The following is a 21280-nucleotide window of genomic DNA, read 5'->3' as shown; positions in this document are numbered from 1 at the left end:
TGTTTCAGAAATCCACGATAAATGATTACATATAATTTAAAAAACGTCCTTCTACTATTATCAGTCTGTGCATATGTAATCGCGTGTTAACATAACATAGTGCTATGTAATGTAATGACTTGCAAGGTTATTACCGGTTAATTTTGTCAGTTATATCGCAAAAATTCTTTGTACTTGTTTTTTTATAGTCAACATACAAATATGATCATGTAATTTAAAACTTATGATATGTCAGATGATTGACATATTACGGATAAAGTCTGTAGCGCACAAAGATATAAAATTGGAGGTAAAATATAACGCAGATTTTGCTACACGGTTCATCTGGTTTCTTATAGTAAATCTAATTGCTAATTGTTGTTTTCTGAGACGAAAATCAAAACGACGAAAAGAAAAACATATCGTCATCTCTTTTATTATCTGTGACAAAACAGAGATAACAATATGGTTTAAACCGTGCGTTTGGTGTCAGAAGCTCACGGTAAATGGTTTGCTTGAGTAAACCGATAAATGTTAGGGTTGAATTATAATATAAAAATTGAGTTCGCTTCAGTTGTCATTTGCATTGGCGGCTGTGTGCCAAGCCTTAGCAAACAAATCTAGAAAAAAATGTTTGTATCCAAACAATCTGCATTTTAAATTAACATTAATTCTAGCCAGCTATTTCTGGATCTTAGGTTCTTAAAAAAAAGTTTAAAATCATCAACAGTTCAAAAATAAGTGAAAATAAAACGATGGTTTTATTTATGTAAGTTTTGTTATTTTAAGACACAAAATGAATCTTCTTTCAAATTCTTAGAACGTACTAAAGTTCACTTAAAACTGTTTAGTAGTTTATGCACGTATTAACATACAAACATTCCTTTTTATAATACTTATAAAGAAGATAAAAAAATTAAGGTTTGAACATGAAATTAATTAAAGAGATTAAAATTGATTTCCTTTCACAAGTTGTAATACCATTTCTTTGAGCTTTAATCTGTTAATCTTAGATGATACTGTTAAGGGTAATTTCTCCATAAAAATGACTCCTCCACGTAACTGCTTGGAATCTGATAACGATTCTGAAAAGAAAAACAACAATTATTGGATGTTAATCATACTAATATTATGAATGCGAATGTCTAGATAAATGGATGTTTGTTTGAAGGTATCTCCGAAACGGCTAAAAAGATCTTGATGGATTTTGGCACAGATGTAGAACATAGTCTGGAAGAACACATAGGCTACTCTTTAAGTTTTTTTTTAAATTTCGCGCGGACGGAATCTGTCAGCAAGGCGACATTTGCTCCGGGTAATGTCCGGAACGGCAGGACTTCAGCTATTTTTTTTAATAATTTGCTTAACATTTACCCTTCTACGATTCTTTATTTAGGTTTAATAACTTACATAACGATAGAAGAATATAATCGTTATGAGAGCGTTAGAATAATGTTTTTACTACGTTTCATACAACCTAATGTAATATTCTTCTTGACGTTGACCGTTAATATTGTTAACTTCGTCAGTGTTTATGTTCGGGACAAAGCTTACCTTTAACTAAATTCTTAATGTCTTCTTCAGTGATGTTAGATCCTTTGCGCAAGACGACGCATGCAACTGGCAAATCTCCATCATTTGGATGGGGAATCCCCGTCACCGCCACCGAATCTACGCCTGGATGTTTTTGTATTACGTTCTCTATTTCCAATGGGGATATCTGTAATAAAGTAAACACATCTATAAATGCTTAATCAAGTATTTCCAAAAAGCTTTACGAAGGCTTAATGATTCCTAAAGTGTCTGCGGTGTGAATGTACGGCGGATTGAATTTTTGGGTTCGCCAATTGATTTTGAAATGTGGGATACCGGGTATTCACTGATATCAATAAAGTTTTGCAAAAGTTACAAGAAAATAGCTAAGAAATATCTAAATTAACTAAATAGAATGAATAAAAAACAAGACAAACCCAAAATTTTATCAACATAGCTTGCACATAAGTTTCAAAATATTTCCTCTTTAATGCTTTAACCTACATAACTGTATAACATCTTTATTTTATAATATCACTTCATTTCATTCTACAATTAAAAAAAAAAAACGGAGAAAAAGTTTAATACAAAAAAAGTATTTATTTTGGAAAGTTTTCTCTTCTATATAATCTACGAATATCCAAACAATTCTTTGTATAATTTACATACCTGGTAACTTCTGTACTTCAGTAGCATTTTCATACGTTCAACAAAATATAAGTTCCAGTTTTCGTCTCTGTATAGTATATCTCCAGTTTTCAACCAGCCGTCTGCTGACATCGTTTCTTCTGTTAAAGCTTTGTTATCGCAATATCCCTTAAAATAGCATACATTTGAAAAAAATATTTAAAGAACACAGGAGGCCTAATTTAAGTCATTTTTCCAGTTCAACCTTTTTCTTGAAAAGAAAGGATGGACAGTGAAAGTAGAAATTCCGGATGAGGGGATGCATGGGAAGAGAAAATATTCTCTTTCTGTGCATCCCCATCTCCGTCAATAAAGGTAGGCAACGTATCTTCAATTGAATTTGTCTATGGACAACTCTTACTTCGCTATTTCAATGACTTCAGGTGGCCGCATGCCCGTTTGCCACCTTATGATATAAAAACACAATTGATTTGTGTCACTAAGACTAGGTAGAAGGAAATGTTTAACACTACATATATTACAAGGGATTTGGTTATATTAATGATTGTGTAATAACGTGCTACTTAGGTTGATATGCAATTTGTATACCATAGTCTTAAAAGGCATTGTTTCTTTCTTATAAGTAACTTACTTTAAAAAGGGTTGGTCCATTCATCCATAACTCTCCTGGAGTATTCGGTTCATGAATATCTTCTTGTGTGTCAACATTAACTATCTGTAAGTAAAAAAAATAAAAGCTTTTTTTTAAGATAATAAATAGGATTTATCGTTTTATACTTGTCATTGTGATTCTTGTAATATAATATTTACTTGATATTTTAATGTCACGTCACAATGATATGCGATTTTACATCAACCAAATTTTCCCCAATGTGAGATAATCTTAGCCAAATAGAGACCAAATTAATAGTCTTACCATGAGTTTCTGAGAAAAAAATATCTGTTTAAAACATATTTATAACAATGAAAGGGATGACAATATGTTTTCAACGGATATTTTGGACTCAGAAACCCATGGTTATAGTCCTTTGCCTGTTTTAATAAAAACCTTTGCCTTTGACTTACCTTTGCTTGAACACAATTCAGCAGCTGCCCACACGCTCCTCGTACACAATTGAAATTAATAACAGAGAGACCTGATATTTCGCTCATGCCGTATCCAATGCAAACGTCTACATTAGGTGCGACGATCTGAGGAAATCATATAAAAACTTTTTAAAATATCAAAGAGAGATGTCGGGTAGAAAAGATGTAAATCATTAATCGTAGGTCTCCGAGATCAAAATCTCCATTTAAAAGATATTATCTCTGTTTTGTCAAAGAATGAAATGGACGACGCGACGATATGTTGACAGATATGTTGGTCTCAGAAACCAACTTAAGATAGGAACTGATATCTGTGTATTCAAAAAATCCAACTTCAGAATAAAATAGTGTCTACTATGTTTTATCCGGCAACGTAAAAGACCAATTCCTAAAAACAATACACGGTTTTGATAGACGTGCTGTAATGAAGACTATAGAAGTAAACAGAACCTCAAGGTAAGACCATAATGCTGACTAGTATCCTCAGATATGTTGGAACGAGCTTGAATAGTAATACCACATACTTTTTAGAATAATAAATGGCCTATTATTTGATAATGGAAGTAAAACAAAAATGTGTTTTAAGTCATCGATACATACTTAACATTTGCTCGTCCGCCCTTCATCTTATTTATTTACCCTTAATTATATATTATGTACAAGTATATAATCACTGTATTTACCTTGATTTCGTCTATTAACGTCTGCGATACCGCACTTCCACCTATCATGATTAATTCGAAGCAAGAAAAGTCACAGCTCTCCCGCAGTTCCGACTTTAACAAGCCACTCATCATGTTAGCGCTCATTTTGATATCTGTGGGCTGTAAATAATAGTAAATTAATATATTTAAGTAGATTTAATTACCTTTTTAGCAAATATAGCATTACTACGACTTCGTTTGCGCAGATTAAAAAAAAATAATGAAAAGTACGTTATGTGTTATTTGATTCTTCTTTATCTGTGTCCAGTTTCAAAAAGATTTGTTGAACCTTTACGGAGTTATCGATTAAAGTATGTCAATTAAACGAGGGAACCGGAATTAATTGGCATAATAGGTAAACTATGTGTTATCCCAGCCTGTATTCTACATATATGTCCAAACTTAATCGAAATCCATGCGACCGTTCTGGAGATACCTTCAAACAAACACCCAACCATCCATCTAAACATTTATAATATTAATAAGAAGTATGATTATGCTATTTTCAAATTTGGTTTTAATAAAAAAGTAAGACAATACGGGACTATGTTTTCATATCGTTTACGTCTTTTTTTTAATTATTATAGTAACTTAGTTGTTCAAATATTACCTTATATGTGTTGATAAGGTGGTAGGCATGCTCCACTGTTACTGGCAATGAAGTTTGTAACCTTGTGATCCTCAGTATTGATGACATGAGTATTGTTATGACACCAGTTATCCATTGCGTCGGCGAGGTCAACAGTGTCATACGAGTTGGTTTCGGAAACGTATTGTATTTTAACCTAAACATAAAAGCTTAGTTTTAAGTATAACTGCCAACGCAGAAAGGCAATAAAATAATATAAAATAAAATAGAACAGAACAAAAAACTATGCAGTTTTCAAAGTGATTTCTTTGGTTACCCCTTTGATATGTTTTTTTTTTAAATTTCGAATTCAGAATTCTGGGCGTTTATGTAAATAATAACTGACCACCAATACGGTGCTGAAATGGCCATATTTGCGTGTGTAAGTACAGCAGCTTTGAACACTCCTGTTGTACCACTGGTGGATACTAAGAATGCTGTTGTCGTTTCTGGATCAAATTCATTTGGACTGCGAACAAAGAAACATATTTCGTAAGATGAGGGTAGAAGAAAAGACTTTTTTTAAATTACTTTTAACATTAAGAAATGTTAAAATAACAAGATTTTTAGTGTAATCTTACCGAAAACTCTCGATAGTTTCTTCGCTGTTCTCAATAAATTTAGCCAACGTACAATAAGTAGCACTATCGTTAAACGTTATTATATTTGCCTCTAAGTTTAGATTTTTGAGTGCACTCGCTACATTTTCCGATTTCTCGTTTTGACAGAATATTACTTTTGGCTTTTCACATTTAAACAAATCCACAAGTTCACCTAAAATGATGACAATAACGATTAATTTATTACTAAAATATAAAATTCAACTACTTAATACTATGATACTCTGGAGAATTGCAGTCGAATGAAACCTCATCACATCATCAGCTCACTATACGTCCCCACCAAGGGGCTCGGAGCCTACCCTAAGTTAGGGGTGACTAGGCCATAGTCAACCACGCTGGCTAAGTGCGGGTTGGTTGACTTCACACATATCTTTGAATTTCTTCTCAGATATGTGCAGGTTGCATCACGATGTTTTCCTTTACACTAAGAACGTCTGATAAATGTACATATGCAAATCGGAAATCGAAAGACGCATTGGTATATGGCGGGATTCGAACCCAGGACCTGCAGATTGCAACTCAAGTGCTTGACTCCTGAGCCACCGACCGTACCGTATGAAACTAAGTTTTTAGGACTATAAATTCCAAATAAATGTAAAACTACATACAGGCTACATACAAAGCATTTAACATTGTTACCTACATACTTAGAAAAGTATTTATGTAGGTAGCTAGAGAAAAAATGTTGTAGGTATTTGAATAAAAAATATTAATAGTTATAAACACTTACGGACAGTCAAGGCGACATCAACACAGCCAATGCCTAATCCTAGATATAAAGCAGCGTGAAAAGGTATTGAAATATCCAAATGATTTGGAGCCATCAATATTATGTGATCGCCGACGTTTAGCCCCATCTTTCTCAGACTACCCGCACATTTAATGGTCCTTTTTAGTGCTGATCCAAAAGTTTCGCTTTCACCCGTAGCGCCATCTATCTGTGAATCAATGAGTTTTAAATTTAAATAAACATGAGCCTAGTCTTACACCAAAAATCATTCTTAGAATGAAATACTACAGCCTCAGTAAAAACAATCAATAAAATGTATACCTAAGTATTTCCTAATAAAATTTACTAAAAAAAACTCAACCTACTTGCATAATAAAATCAGGTTCTTCCTTAAAGCAGTGTAGTATAATTTTACCAAGATGATATTGGTCACTCGGTTTACCAGATTTGGCGACAATTTGCAAGGCAAGTTTCTGCATGTACCAATGTACCGCATCGTATGTAAATTTTTGGACACCCATTACTGCAACTAGAATTAAAAGTTAATTTATATAACACTACTTAATTAAACTTTGCATCAAAAGAAAAGTACTACATTTTTAAAGTTCCAATATCTTTTTTTTAGGGCCTTACTATAAAAGAATTAGACAATGTTTCAAATACATTTGAGTTTAAACATACGTCAAACTTTTTATACCGTGACCATAACGCCCGGCGCAGATTTTTGACAATTCATGACTATTGAAAACATTATTACGCCTAGGTCGAATTAATTATACCGAAAGTAATATGGTGATTCATATTTATAATGAAACATATAATCCATTTTGACATCCATACTATCCTTCACCGGCGTTCAAAGGGTTAAAACACGCGTCTACCTAATTTTTTTGGGGATAGAGTTTGAGTTACATAAAAATGATGTATGAGAGAAATGTACATCTCAAAAAGTTCTACAAAATGTTTTTTTCTCATATTGCTTAAAAAATCGTACGACGTTATTTAAAAAAAAAATATTGATCTTTGTAAAAAATAATATTCAGGGTCATCCGTTCAAATAGTGGCTAAAGATTTTTGCAGAAAAAAGTGTGAATCGCTTCGTCATTACTTTGATGGATCGATAACACTGATTACACAATATCGTGATTTTCATTAAGATTGGTGTAGTTACTTATATGAATATTAGCTGTCGCCTACGCCTTCGTCAGCGCAGAATTTTTTTATAAGTAAGCCTATGTGTCCTTCCAGATTATGTTCTATATCTGTGCCAACTTACAGGAACATCCGTGCAGCTTATCTGGACCTTCTAACAAATATCAATCCATCCATCCAAACGTTAACATTTATAACATTAGTAAGAAGTAAGATAATATTTAATCTGTACAGGTAATAAAAAAACATATAAAAAAAACATTCACATAATTTTTGTTAGTTATAAAGAAAAACCAATTAACATTGTTTATCTGAATTTCGAAAATCAGCGTTTGTTTCGAGTTATCTCCAAAACGGCTGTACTGATTTTAATGGAAACAAAAAAATCTAATAACATTTTTTTACGTAACTTTTAAAAACTGAGTCTCAGATTTTATATCAGAAGTGAAAATAATGCCCGGGAAAAATTGTACTTTCAAGTTGATAAACCTACCTATGTACTTCTATTTATAAGACAAAGAAATAAAAAAAAATCTATAAAATTAACCAATAAAAATTAAGAAATTTAATGGATCGGACAAATCCTGGTAATATACGAATATATTGTAAACAGATATTTTTGCCGTTTATTGTCAAAATATAGCACTTTTATTAACCCTTATGTTCATTTTGTATAGTATACCATACATACAACTTTAAAAAAATATACGATCGCTATAAAATAATTTTTAACTTACTTTTAAACATTTCTAGACATTTTTTTGCTTTTATTCAAAAAAGAAATATTGCCACAATAAGGTTTTAAATTATATATAATATGTTATTTTACCTTTTATTAATAGTTTTATTTAAGCCGATTACACTATAAAGGGTGATTCTTAATTCACTGGTTTACACACTATTGTGTTGACTATCGCGGTTGGAAGAAGAATGACAAATGAACCAGAGGATATGAAAATTGATAAGAAAAACAACATAAGTACATTAACTATATATAATATCTCGCGATTAGCTTCTTCCTGTGTTTACAAAACACATATTTATATTATTTGGTTATCATAAAGATTAAAATAAAATAAAATAGAATTAATTTTTTTTTATTGAAAAGTAAAAATAATTATTTAATCCTTCTTCTCTTGGTTTATTTTGAATTGTCTATTCCCCCTTCATATCTCTAACAATCTTCTTCAGCACGGCTCTGTTCACTTTTGAAGTTGAAGTCAAAGGAAGTTGTTCCATGAAAATAACTCCTCCTCTCAGCTGTTTCGTGTCCGTTAATGATTCTAAAACATTTATTTTTAACATTTACAACAAAAATTGTAATTACTGGTCATTTCCATTACTCATATAGTTATAGCCTTAGCTCCTGACCTAGGTTGCCTATTTCGGGAGCCCTTGCCCTTGGATAAATTCAATACGTATACGTTTAGTAACAAAATAGAGAGAATTAATCTTTATCAATAACTAGCCATCGCCCGCGACTTCGTCCGCGCCGATTTAAAAAAAAAACACTTAATGAGTAGCCAATGTATTGTTCCAGACTATGTTCTACATGTGTGCCAAGTTTCATCAAGATCCATTGAGCCGTTTAGGATACCTTACAACTAATATCCATCCATCCAATCAAACATTCGCCTTTATAATATTAGTAAGAAGTAAGGTTTTTCGTGTCCCTTATTAGATATGTTCCTTTGATATTCTTCTATCCTTTACTGTCACTAAAGAAAGTCTTCGAGAGAAAATGTATTCCTGGTGTGTAATGATGGACATACCTTTAACTAGATCCTTGATCTCCTGTGCGGTGACTTTTATGTTATGATGGGGCACGACGCAAGCGACGGCCAAGTCCCCACATTCATCGTCCGGGATCCCCGTGACCGCTACGTGCAGGACACCTGGATGCTTGTTAATCACTGATTCTACTTCTGTAGGCGATATCTGTAAACAACTTTTATTAGTACCAGCAACACAGAAGACAAAGGTTATATAAATAAGAAAGGTATAACAGACAGATATTAAGTGTCCATGTCGTCGTTCTCGCTAAGTTACATCGCAGTTTCCGCATTGTTGCGGTAACATGTGGGTGTGATGATATCATAACTAATGTATTTTTAAAATAAATTCTAATTATTACGTGATGATTGCGATATTTGAGGAGCATCTTCAGACGCTCAATATAATAGAAGTTCCAATTCTCGTCTCTGTATAGAAGGTCTCCTGACTTTATCCAACCATCTTCTGTGTATATTTCAGCTGTCGCTTGAGGATTGTTGTAGTAACCCTAAAATCAAATACAGATTAAATAATAGTTGACACTGAACCCTGAAACTTTATAAAATAGACACAAAAGAGTTTAAGTAACATAAAATCCACAATTAGGTTAAAAGTATTTATAGAATAAATATATTTTTGAAATTATAAAATCAAAAAAGTCATTGGTACATGGCGGGGATTGAACCTAATCGTATAGATTTCGTTCCTGTCCGATTAAGCATTTAGCAACTGCGCCGCCGAGGCTCTTTCCTCGATTTCTTATTACGTTAAAAAGTAATTGAAAAAATCAATATCATGTCAGCCTTACCTTAAAAGAGGATGGCCCTTTCAACCAAAGCTCCCCAGTTACATTAGGTTCCAGGATATCTTCCTGGGTATTTGGATCCACTAACTAAAATAGTACCATTATGTTGATATTAAATACGAGTAATTCACTTTTAATTGAATACAATATTTTATACTAATGATTCTTACCCTGTATTGAAAATGTTTCAACGGTCTGCCTATAGATCCAGGATAGGCACTGACGGGGTCCAAAGCGAAGCTTGTTACTTCACTTAATCCGTAACCTATGTATACTTCCGCATTCATTACGAAGTTCTGAAAAGGAAAATCATTTAAAAGCTGTCAAGTTAGGATTAAGTTAATGGGTTGGGGAAAAAGCCTTTCACTGGATAAGTGATGGGTTGAATGCGGCATTATGTGGTACCAACCAATCTTATCTTACACCGGGATATAATAGAAATTCATCTACTTTCAGTCTTCAAGAACATTTTTCATCTTCTCTTTATGCAATAAAAAGAGTTCACAAATATTGACAATATTGATAGAACGAGTTGAAGTTGTTTACCTTTAAGTCTTCTAGAAGTGTCTGTGTTACTGCGCTTCCTGCCAACATTATGACCTTGAAACTAGTAAAGTCACATTTATTTCTTTCTAAAGGATTTAACAGGGTTGTCATCAATGTGGGACTAAGCATCATATATGAAGGCTGAAAACATTTTAAACATTTTGGATGATTTATTCAAAAATACGAAAAAAAAGTATAACGTAGGTTTTATAGACTTTACTGTAGTTTTTTAAGGGTTCCAAAATAAAAAAGTGAAGTCTCTCTTCTTTGTAATATTAAAAAAGACAGGACAATTCTACTAACGCAGACAAATTCGTTCGTTCGTCATCAGCGCACTATACGTCCCCACGAGGTGCTCAAAGCCTACCTAAAGTCACGGGTGACTAGGCCATAGTCAACCACGCTGGCCCAGTGCGGGTTGGTTGACTTCATACATATCATTGAATTTTTTCCCAGATATGTGCAGGTTGCATCACGATGTTTTCCTTAACCGTAAAAACGTCGGATATATGTACATATGTAAATCGGAAATCGAAAAACCCAGTAGTACACGGCGGGATCCGAACCCAGGACCCATGAGCCACCGACGCTCAGGGGTCAAGCACTTGTCTTGCAATCTGCTTTTAGTATCTGTCTGTCTCCATCTGCTGTCTTTCTCTATCTTATATATTTCTCTCTTTCATGTAACGAAACGTGATGCATTACGTTTATCAATGATCACCAGGATCATTAACCATATTATTATCAGTTTAAAATATAGTTTCAAGATAAAAAATATCCAATTACCTTATACTTGTTGATTAGGAAATAAGTATGTTCGATCGTTAGAGGTAGAGATGTTTGTATTCGAGTAAATCTCAACATTGGAGATAGAATGAAACTAAATGTTGCAGAGAGCCATTGCACTGGAGACACAATTAATGCTCTCTCTATTGGTTTGGGAAAATTAGAAGTATATACCCTTAAAGAAAATAAGTTAATTAGCAGACAGAATTCAAATTGAATATTATTATAATATTTTATGAATTAATGCTTCAATAGTAATATAAAATTTCATCAAGTTTCAAATATTGAATCTTACCAAATATAAGGTACACCAATCATTAAGTTTTTGTGTGTCAGTGCAGCACATTTTGGTGTTCCAGTCGTACCACTTGTAGAAACAAGTAAACATAGTTGCTCCACTGGATCAATTTCTGCAGGTCTGGAAGTGACAATCAATAGTAATGTGATGGATTTGAACGACATGGAGGGTTACACCGGTAGATGTAAGCCTAAGAGATGAATGAATTACGTGAAAGTTGATTTAATCAAGAAGTTGTGAGGACTGAGATGACGGAAAAAAAAATAAAAATCTGGTGCCCTTCGTGAGTGGGATAAAGACAGGGAGGTGGTGATTGATAGAACGACGTCTCTAAAAAGTGCTGTGTGTTAGGAAGAAAGCCAAGAGCAAACGCAAATATAAGTGTTTAAAGCTTCTTCAAGTATACGAATTCTTAGTTCTTATTCTGAAAGTAAAAAAGTATGATTAATTTATGATTATTTATAGTGTTTCATAATAAAATAATATATATGTACTTGAATTCATCCACTGTTGTGCTGCTGCCATATTTTTCAACGAACTCTACAAAGCTCATATTATTTTCACTTTTATTGTAAGTCACAATTCTAACGTCCAATTTTATGTTCCTCAATGCTTCGGCAACATCTTCTTCTCTTTCGCTTCCACAGAATATTACTTTTGGTAATCTTAATTTAAATGTTTCTTCCAATTCCACTAAAAATAATATATTTAATTTTATCTTAATAAAATGCTTGAGTACGTAAATATGCTTGCTTGTTCAGCCATAACACCCCCACTGCTACCCTAAGGCTCCCGCAAAGATCGCAACGATGATCGGTCCTGTGCTACCCGCATCAAGAATACTCCTGCAACCTTGACCAGATCATCGGTCCATTTTATGGGAGGCCTGCTCCCGCCACGTAACCCGTCCATGGCCGCCACGCAAATATATCTATTATTTAATTATCTATTCACTTACTGATTCCAAGCGTACTGTCAACACCGGCCACTATTATTCCTAAGTAGAAAGCAGCGTAAATAGATATGGTTAGGTTCGTAAAGTTAGGTGCCATTACAAGTATGACGTCATCAGCTTTCAATCCTATCGTTCGGAAAGCATTCGCGCATCCAACTGATTTTTCTAGTGCATCTTGAAATGTGTCTATATCACCGGTACCACCGTCAATCTAGAAATGGGTAAAAAATCTGAACTTTGTATTATTATTGTTAGCAGATTGGATTCACGAATTCATTGTAAAAACGATATTTAAGTATGTATTAAAATGTATTTTTACCTGCATAACGAAGTCGGGAGCATCTTTAAGGCTCTGCAGGATAAGTTTGCCGATGTGATGTCTGTCTGAGGGTATACCAGTTTTAGCGACCACTCGACTCCCCAACTCGTTGAGATACCAAAACACGGCATCACTGGCGTGTTTGTGATACTTCATTTTTCTAAAAATGTTACAGCGATTATAAGTGTTCTAACAATTTCCCTTTTTTTGTTTCTATTTGCTTTCAACACTTCTTCTATTTTCACTGTTAATCTCAGTTTTTTTTAAATTACAACAACAACGAGAAAGTCCTATGTAATATACATAGGACTTTCTCGCCAACTACTTACGTTGTTCGATTCTTTCAATGCCTCCCTTTACTTTGATAATCACTAGCTGAGCGTCTTTGTTCGTGCGGAATTAAAAAATCAATTAATAAGTAGCCTATGTATTCTTCCAGACTATGTTCTATAATACATCTATGCAAAATTTCAACGACATGCATTTAGCCGTTTTGGACACATCTTCTAACAAACATCCATTCATCCGTTCATCCAAACATTCACATTTATAATATTACTAAGATAAACAAGTTACCAACATTTTTTTAATAATTCGAATATTTGCACTTTAACAAGACAGATCTTGCAACGCGACTGTAATCGTACTGATCTCTTAATTACACTACGACTAAAGATTAACATGAACTGCTATATAGTCTTGCTTTTATTAGTGTGCGTTTTTGCATTCATGTTTACGATATAATATAGATTATACAGATTATATTTATATAAATTGGCCCATATAAAGGCTATCGTGTCGGTGTCGCAGTTGTTAAACAGTTGACTGATCTGGACAGTAAACTAAAGCGTCCATGTTCGAACCCCGAATTTACAATGTACATTTATCAGACGTTATAACGGTAAACCATCTTTGGCAAAGAAATTGAAAGATTTATGGTTGACCAGAGTGCCTATGGCCTAGTGAGCCCTAAATTGAAGAGGCTTTGAGCCCCTCGATAGGGAGTATAGATCGTTAAAGACACAATTAGCATCGCGGTGAGTACGTCCACCACTAAACCAGAAGTAAGGCGCGGTCTCCGTAAGACCTTTTGTTCTCATTTAAGGCAGATTTTTTTTACAAATATATCTTGTTTGACTCATTCCATCGACCGGGTTCGAAACCTAGGTAGTCGGTGCTGCGGTTGAGGCTTGCGTTCAGGTGAAAACCGCGACACCTTCAGTCTGACCGTCCTAACCAAGCCAAGCAGCATCACCATCTGTTATGATCAATTTACTGTGAGGTTCAACTGCAGTGCCACACTATTTTCCTGTCTCTATTTTGTCAAAGATAAAGTTAAAGATGATAATAGGTATTAATATAATAGTCAATGTAGTGCAATATAAGTGTAATAAATTATTTATAAGAGTTTAATTAGAAATATATGTGATTATAAAATGCACAGAGGATAAAGTTAAATCAATAGATAAGTTAACACAATCTGCAAATATTAAGTAACACGTTGTTATCGTGCAGACTACTAATCCTACACTTTGACTTCTTTCGTAGGTTATGACGACAACTTATCTTTACTTTTCTTTTTTATATTATATTGTGGCAAACGTGCAAGTGGCCAGCTGCATTATAAAGAGCGAAACGAACCTTTCTCATAGACATCCGCGATTGCATATGCGTTGCCTACCTTTAATCGATGGAAGAGGCGCACAGAAACTACTAAATAAAAATATCATTATAATATTATTATATAATAATAAAACAAATAGTTTAAGATTTATTAAATTAGTTATATAAGAGTTAATCAATATAAGAGTTAATAATATAAAAGAAATAACCTATAATATATAATATCTAAACATGTTTCCTTAATCTTCTTTTGTTATTGCACAGGTATTAACTACTTATTCTCTCTTCATATCTCTAACAATCTTCTTCAGCACGGCTCTGTTCACTTTGGAAGTTGAAGTCAAAGGAAGTTGTTTCATGAAAATAACTCCCCCTCTCAGCTGTTTCATGTCCGTTAATGATTCTAAAATAAGTTTACTTATAAGTAACTAAAGCCGTTGATGTAATATTTATCAGTCACATTTGCATTCGTGGATGGTACGAGATCTTACCACGAATATTCCAACATACAAAATAATATGACTTAATTGATTCATCATCAACCTGCTCTTATCCCTATCAAGGGTCAGTACAGTATGTACTACTCCTCCATACATCTCTATCAGCTGTCATATCCGAATCAACCCCCTTCCTACGCATATCCTCTTTCACTCAGTCATTCCATACTTTTTTGGTCTTCCTCTACCTTTGTAGCCATCCACATTCAATCTCATTACTTTTATAATACTACTAGCTGTCGCCCGCGACTCCGTCCGCGCGGGAAAAAATAGATGTTGGCCGATTCTCAGACCTACTCAATATGCTCACAAAATTTCATGAGAATCGCTCAAGCCGTTTCGGAGTAGTATGGGAACGAAAATTGTGACACGAAGATTTTATATATAAGATTATTTAATATGACTTAATTGATTGAATAGAATAAAAAACGGCAAGGTTATTTAAATGTCATTGAATATAACTTTTATCAATAGAATTGCAAGTAATGATTGAAAAAAATACTAAAGGTTACTAACCAAGAATCTAAGAAAGCTTCTTGCTACTTACCTTACACATACAACAACACGTACCTTTAACCAAATCTTTTATCTCCTGTGCAGTCACTGTACAGTTGGCTTGGGGCACCACACAGGCGACTGCTAGGTCTCCACAGTCATTGTCTGGGATGCCTGTAACTGCTACATCTAGCACACCTGGATGCTTGATAATGACTGATTCTATTTCCGTAGGCGATATCTGAAACAAACACTTTAGTAAGTAGTCTGTGAACAGTACCTTCGTGCCAAAAAAAGTACAGTCCCCAGGTAACATTTTTTTTTTGCATAGTGTAAAAAGTCATCATCAGCCCAGTATACGTCCCTACCGAGGGGCTCGGAGCCTACCCTAAGTTAAAGTCGATTAGGCCATAGTCAACCACGCTGGCCAAGTGCGGATTGGTTGACTTCACACATATCTTCGGAAATCGAAATCACATTGGTAATGGCGGGATTCGAACCCAGGACCTGCAGATTGCAAGTCAAGTGCTTGACCCCTGAGTCACCGACGCTCGAGTGTAAATGTCAAGAATAATAAAATAAAAGATTACTTGATGATTGCGATATTTGAGAAGCATCTTCAAGCGATCCACAAAGAAGTAGTTCCAGTTTTCGTCTCTATAGAAAAGATCACCTGACTTTATCCATCCATCATTCAAAAATGTTTCTGCCGTTGCCTCAGGGTTTTTGTAATATCCCTAAAAAGCAGTGGATTTAAAAATAATTATAATATTAAGGCTTTTAATATAATAAATAGTATGCAACAATTAAAAAAAATGGTTATTTTACTTTCCTCTAACTCAAAAAGTATGGGTTTCTGGCACCAAATCTCCCCATAACATAAATTGTTATCTCTGTCTTTCATCTTCGACAAAACAGAGATAACGATATGTTTTAAACGAGGATTTACATTTCAGAAATCCACGGTAAATGCTTATAAAATGAAGTTCAAAAATTTCTTCCTAATAGGAAAATATGAGCCAGAGATTTAAACTTTAGAAATGTATTTCTTGTAGAAATAGACTTATGTATACTTTGAATATAACTGGTCCTTTCACCCACAACTCTCCAGTTTTATTTGGCTCCAATATATCTTCTTGAGTATCAGGATCGATTAACTGAAATAGTACATTTAATTAATTAAAATCCATATCATTATATATCTGACATTAATTCCATTGAGAAATATTTAAATAAATTCGATATATGGTCAGAATTTCACATTATCGTACTCACTCTATGTTGTAGATATGCCAAAGGTCTACCCACAGAGCCTGGGGGAGGTGAAACAAAATTAAAAGCAAAACTTCCTATTTCACTGAAGCCATATACCACGTACACCTCAGCTTCAGTCGCAATTTTCTGAAAAAAGAAACAAAAACTGTATGCCAGATTATCTTGGAACTAAAGAATTAGAAATCTAAGTTAGGACGCCTGATAAGTCTTACTAATATTATAAATGCTAAATGGATGGATGTTTGTTTGAAGGTCCAGAACGGCTGAAAAAATCTCAATGAAATTTGACACAAATGTAGAACATAGTCTGGCAGAACATTTAGGCTAGAAATGATTTTTTTTTTAAATTCCGTGCGGACGGAATGACGGGCGACTGCTAGTATTTTAAATAAATTTTAAATCTACATAATTACCTTTACATTTTCCAAGAGAGTTTGCAACACGGCACTACCTCCTAGCAACAACGTCTTAAAACATGAGAAGTCACATTTATCACATTCTTCAGGCTTCGTGAGAGTAGTTGCCATTGGAGGACTAAAAATCGCGTAGGTTGGCTGCAATTGCAAAAATAAATCAAGTGTATGTAACGTCAGAAAAAAAATTGTTACGCTCACAAATTTTTGTACCTTGTATTTGTTAATTAAGTAATACGCATGTTCCCTTGTGACATTCAAAGAGGATTGAATTCGAGTGAATCTTAAAATCGGCGATAAAATTAATGTAAATATCGCAGACAACCATTGGACAGGAGAAGTAACTAGAGCACTCCTAACTGGTGTGGGGAACGTAGAGCTCATGATCCTAAAATCATACAAATTATTTAACATGTTAACGGTACATCATTTTATAAATAACTAGTCACTGGTCGAAACGCAGCTATGATATTACTACTTATGTATTCATTTATTTATCATATTCTTAATATAGTACATTTCATATATAAAATAAAAAATTATACAAAATAGAGCACCACCGGCTGCGGAATCGCTTGACTCAAACAACCAGTTGTCAGGGCTGCAGAGACAGGAACCTTCTCACGATGCTCGCGGTTTCTAGGATAACAACTGCTTTTTGTATCGGACCCTTAACTTAACAGTTGGACTTTTTAACGAGAGCTTCTTGAGATGTTGGTCGAAGCTCTTCGCTATCAGTCCATTCTCTGATACAACTATCGAAATAATGGTAGTCGATCTCATACGCCACATGGTGGTGACCTCGTGAGCCAAATCTAGGTATTTTAAGATTTTTTTTGTTTTCAGCTTTAACGAGATTCTCGTCATGAGGAATAGTGACATCGACTATTCCATTATTAATGCGAATGTTTAGATGGATGGATGTTTGTTTGTTTTTTTCATTAAGAGTGGGGGTAAACGAGCAGCGGGAACACCGATGTGTTCAGACGCTCAAGGTCATTTGTAATACCAGAGGCACCGCAAATTCGTTGCCGCCTTTGAGATGGTGATACGCCCGTTTCTTGAAGGACCATAAGGTATCTCCAAAATGGCTCAACAGATAAAATTTGGCATAGATGTAGAGCATAGTCTGAAAGAAAACAAAGCTTACTAATAAAGTCGCCTACGGACAGAGCCGCGGTCGACAGCTAGTTTACCATAAATTGGGAAATCCCATTATAATATTTGTATGCGTCAGTGTAGCATATTTTGGTGCTCCTGTTGTTCCGCTAGTTGAAAGCAACCAACACGAACTCTTCTCTGGATCAAGATCAGCAGCTCTGAAATTTTCCAAAAGTTTTGTCGAGAATCTTTTAAAATAACGAGAGTCTTTTATTATTTATTTCATCAGATATCTTTTAAACTCATATTGAAAAGAAATTACTTGAAAAAGTATTATATTACTTCTGCTTGATAATCCTGGAGAGATGGTTATAGTTAACTAGTAAAGAATTTAGAATACTTTGGATTACATACTTGAATTCTTCTACTGATGAATTGTTCCCATATTTTGCAAGGAATTCTGAAAAGCTGTTATATTTTCCTCCATTACTGAACGTAACAATTCTGGCATATAATTTTAAGTTGCGACATGCTTCCGCGACATCTTGCGCTTTTTCACTTTCACAAAATATTACTTTAGGTGATGTTATTGTAAAAGCATCTTCAAGTTCCTCTGAAAGTGAAATTCAAGCCACTATTTTTTTATTTATCTTATTTCTTTAACTACAAATGTAACGTTTTTAGTGTCCAGTATGATCTCTTTGACAGAATGCAAACTTTTTGCGTAACAAATAGGTGTAGTATATAAATCTTCACTAGACAAGTAAAATCAAGAATAACTTACTGATTCCAAGTGTCATATCCACACCGGCTACAATTAGCCCTAAATATAGAGCAGCGTATGCAGATATGGCCAAGTCATTATGGTTGGGAGCCATTAAGACTATGACGTCATCGGCTTTCAATCCTATCGCTCGGAAAGCGTTCGCGCAAGCGACAGACCTTTCTAGTGCATCTTGAAATGTGTCAGATTTACCTGTACCACCATCGACCTAAAGATAGAGTTAGAGATAAATGCCCTTTTTATTATTTGATTCTATATGTATGCCAAATAACATCGAGATCCGTTCAGCCGTTCAGAAGATACCTTCAAACAAACATCCGTCCATCAAACATTCGCATTTATAACATTAGTAAGATTTTGGTAATAGCTTTTAAAATGTATAAACTCCAAAAGAAACTAATGTTACGATTGATTTAGCATTTTTTTATTTGCCGACTATTCTAGAATTTTTTTGTGTCTATTAATTATTTTACTATATTTTTTACCTGCATAACGAAGTCGGGAGCATCTTTAAGGCTCTGCAGGATAAGTTTTCCAAGATGCTGTCTGTCTGAGGGTATACCAGTTTTAGCGACCACTCGACTCCCCAATTCGTTCAGATACCAAAACACGGCATCACTGGCGTGTTTGTGATACTTCATTATCCTGTAAGTAATCTCTTTGTTCATGGCTACGTAATAAAAGATTTATCAAGTATCTAGAATCAGGCATTCTTAGGTATTAGTATTATCTAAGAATGTGCGTAGATATATCAGGCAGACGGTCGAAGAGTTTGAAATTAAATATAAAATTATTAACTGTCGCCTGCAACTCCGTCCGCACGAAATTAAAAAGAAACATAATTAGTAGTCTAGATGTTCTATACGTATGCCAAGTTTCATCGAGATCCATTCAGTCGTTCTGGAGATACCTTCAAACAAACATCCATCCATCAAACCAAATATACGCATTTATAATATTAGTAAGATCTCTTGTTTGAAGACACGAGGACGGAAATTTGGTAACTCAATTGTTGACATTTTTTATTTTTTCAACACAAACTTTTGTTTACGCCTCCCTCAATTGTTTTATTTCTTTTAATTCCGCGTATGCCTACTTTGAATAGTTGTAACCAATATTGTAAGTTAAGAATTTTCTTAACCCAAAATGAAAAGATTATGACCATCTTAGCATTCCTTTAAAAGGATAAACAAATGATACTAATATTTGTACAAATACTCTAGTAAAGACATACCTTGTTTTGCCAATAATTATAGTATTTAACTATAGATAAAAAACGATTAGATTTAGACCACTTAAAAACGACATTAAACACACATTATAAAAAGTAAAAATAAACAATAGAATAAAACATACATAAAATAGAAATTGCGTCTTAAAATTTCACGATCAATGTATCCGTTTGGCTCTTCGCGGAGAACTGACTTTGTATAGAGAAATGTGTAGACAATTCCCATTTAATCACACGTAGTACAATGTCACACGAGTACGTAGTTAAGCGAAATAAAGGGGTAAAGCCAAAATGATACAGATAGAGCTGAAAATTGTTAGGAAATGTTTGGAAGACCATTGTATAATTTAAATTTAATTTTAGCTGTATTTACTTTCAGACTCAGTTCCACATATGTGCAAATTTTAGCGAGATCCATGCTGGCATTCAAGATATATCTTCAAACAAACATCCATTCATCTAAACATTCGCATTTATAATATTAGTAAGAAGTAAGATAAGCCTATATATATTATATATAACTAGCTGTTGCCAGCGACTCCGTCCCCGTGGATATATAAAAAACTTAACATATAGATAAGTTAAATAAAAAGCAGCTCTTCGAGGCATAAATTCGAAAAAAATGAACAAATAGTATCCTATGTCCGTCTCCTGGCTCTAAGCTACCTCCTTACCAATTTTCAAACATACCGGTAAAGCCGTTCTTGAGTTATAAACAGTGTAACTAACACGACTTTCTTTTATATATGTTGTCTTAAGTTTATCAGCACACTGAGACTACAGTTCGTATTATTGCAAAGTATCATTGCAGTCAAAACCAACCCATTTGAATGAATGATCCGCGCATTGCGAGCGCTCTCATCATAACTTTGTTTTCACGTCATGCATGCAGATGAACTAAACAGTATCGTAAATATTTATATATTGAGCGGCTTTAAAACGTGATACTACCCAGTTAGTTATCAGGAGGCGAGAGGTCGTGTGAACGATAAATATTGTGTCAGTTTTGATAACATCTAGTAGTACCGCAAGCAAGGTCATGTCAACTTTATCCAAGGACTCTCAAAGTGACATAGACCGAAGACCTGGCGGGTTAACTAAGGCCAGAAATAAAGTTACGGGTTTTAAAATTGAGCAAATATAATAATTAATCAGTAAAACAATGTTGTAAAATTCATTAGTGGTTTGATTCGAAACAATATTTTTTTTATTATTTTATTCAGTAGGAATAAATTAAAAATAGTTTTTTTTAATATTTCATTGTTCTTTACATTAAGTGATTCTCATTTATATAAT

At 34.0% G+C, this 21280-nt stretch overlaps 3 protein-coding genes across 8 annotated transcripts; all 3 read right to left on the bottom strand.

Annotated features, from left to right (window-relative positions):
- Positions 1–772: 772 nt before the first annotated feature.
- On the bottom strand, positions 773–8025 carry LOC106117601 (luciferin 4-monooxygenase-like). 2 transcript variants are annotated; one of them, XM_013311975.1, is made up of 12 exons: positions 7913–8025; positions 6297–6460; positions 5932–6139; positions 5160–5352; positions 4925–5047; positions 4561–4735; positions 3930–4070; positions 3226–3351; positions 2792–2875; positions 2182–2328; positions 1534–1699; positions 773–1064 (listed from the first exon to the last, which is right to left on the bottom strand). In XM_013311975.1, exons 2-12 carry the CDS (start codon positions 6450–6452, stop codon positions 928–930), a joined length of 1656 nt encoding a protein of 551 aa, XP_013167429.1. In that variant the 5' UTR covers positions 6453–6460; positions 7913–8025; the 3' UTR covers positions 773–927. The 2 variants fall into 2 exon arrangements, with proteins under 2 accessions (XP_013167429.1, XP_013167430.1); XM_013311976.1 differs by having other exon boundaries at positions 6297–6454.
- Positions 8026–8190: 165 nt separating this feature from the next.
- On the bottom strand, positions 8191–13465 carry LOC106117602 (luciferin 4-monooxygenase-like). 3 transcript variants are annotated; one of them, XM_013311979.1, is made up of 13 exons: positions 13146–13465; positions 12895–12948; positions 12566–12725; positions 12250–12457; positions 11786–11984; positions 11289–11411; positions 10994–11168; positions 10208–10348; positions 9832–9957; positions 9665–9748; positions 9218–9364; positions 8856–9021; positions 8191–8366 (listed from the first exon to the last, which is right to left on the bottom strand). In XM_013311979.1, the coding sequence occupies exons 3-13, from the start codon at positions 12719–12721 to the stop codon at positions 8239–8241; spliced, it is 1653 nt and encodes a 550-aa protein (XP_013167433.1). In that variant the 5' UTR covers positions 12722–12725; positions 12895–12948; positions 13146–13465; the 3' UTR covers positions 8191–8238. The 3 variants fall into 3 exon arrangements, with proteins under 3 accessions (XP_013167433.1, XP_013167431.1, XP_013167432.1); XM_013311977.1 differs by lacking the exon at positions 12895–12948; XM_013311978.1 differs by lacking the exon at positions 13146–13465 and having other exon boundaries at positions 12895–13132.
- A 923-nt stretch (positions 13466–14388) lies between these two features.
- On the bottom strand, positions 14389–20307 carry LOC106117596 (luciferin 4-monooxygenase-like). 3 transcript variants are annotated; one of them, XM_013311968.1, is made up of 13 exons: positions 20110–20307; positions 19988–20016; positions 19239–19398; positions 18754–18961; positions 18384–18582; positions 18065–18187; positions 17082–17256; positions 16869–17009; positions 16456–16581; positions 16254–16337; positions 15771–15917; positions 15256–15421; positions 14389–14591 (listed from the first exon to the last, which is right to left on the bottom strand). In XM_013311968.1, the coding sequence occupies exons 3-13, from the start codon at positions 19392–19394 to the stop codon at positions 14464–14466; spliced, it is 1653 nt and encodes a 550-aa protein (XP_013167422.1). In that variant the 5' UTR covers positions 19395–19398; positions 19988–20016; positions 20110–20307; the 3' UTR covers positions 14389–14463. The 3 variants fall into 3 exon arrangements, with proteins under 3 accessions (XP_013167422.1, XP_013167420.1, XP_013167421.1); XM_013311966.1 differs by lacking the exon at positions 19988–20016; XM_013311967.1 differs by lacking the exon at positions 20110–20307 and having other exon boundaries at positions 19988–20079.
- Positions 20308–21280: the final 973 nt, after the last annotated feature.

The sequence above is a fragment of the Papilio xuthus genome, unplaced genomic scaffold (genome assembly GCF_000836235.2).
Source record: "Papilio xuthus unplaced genomic scaffold, Pxut_1.1 DF827679.1, whole genome shotgun sequence".
Lineage (NCBI taxonomy): Eukaryota > Metazoa > Arthropoda > Insecta > Lepidoptera > Papilionidae > Papilio > Papilio xuthus.
The sequence above is the reverse complement of the archived record's forward strand: the minus strand, read 5'-3'. Positions and strand labels throughout refer to the sequence as shown.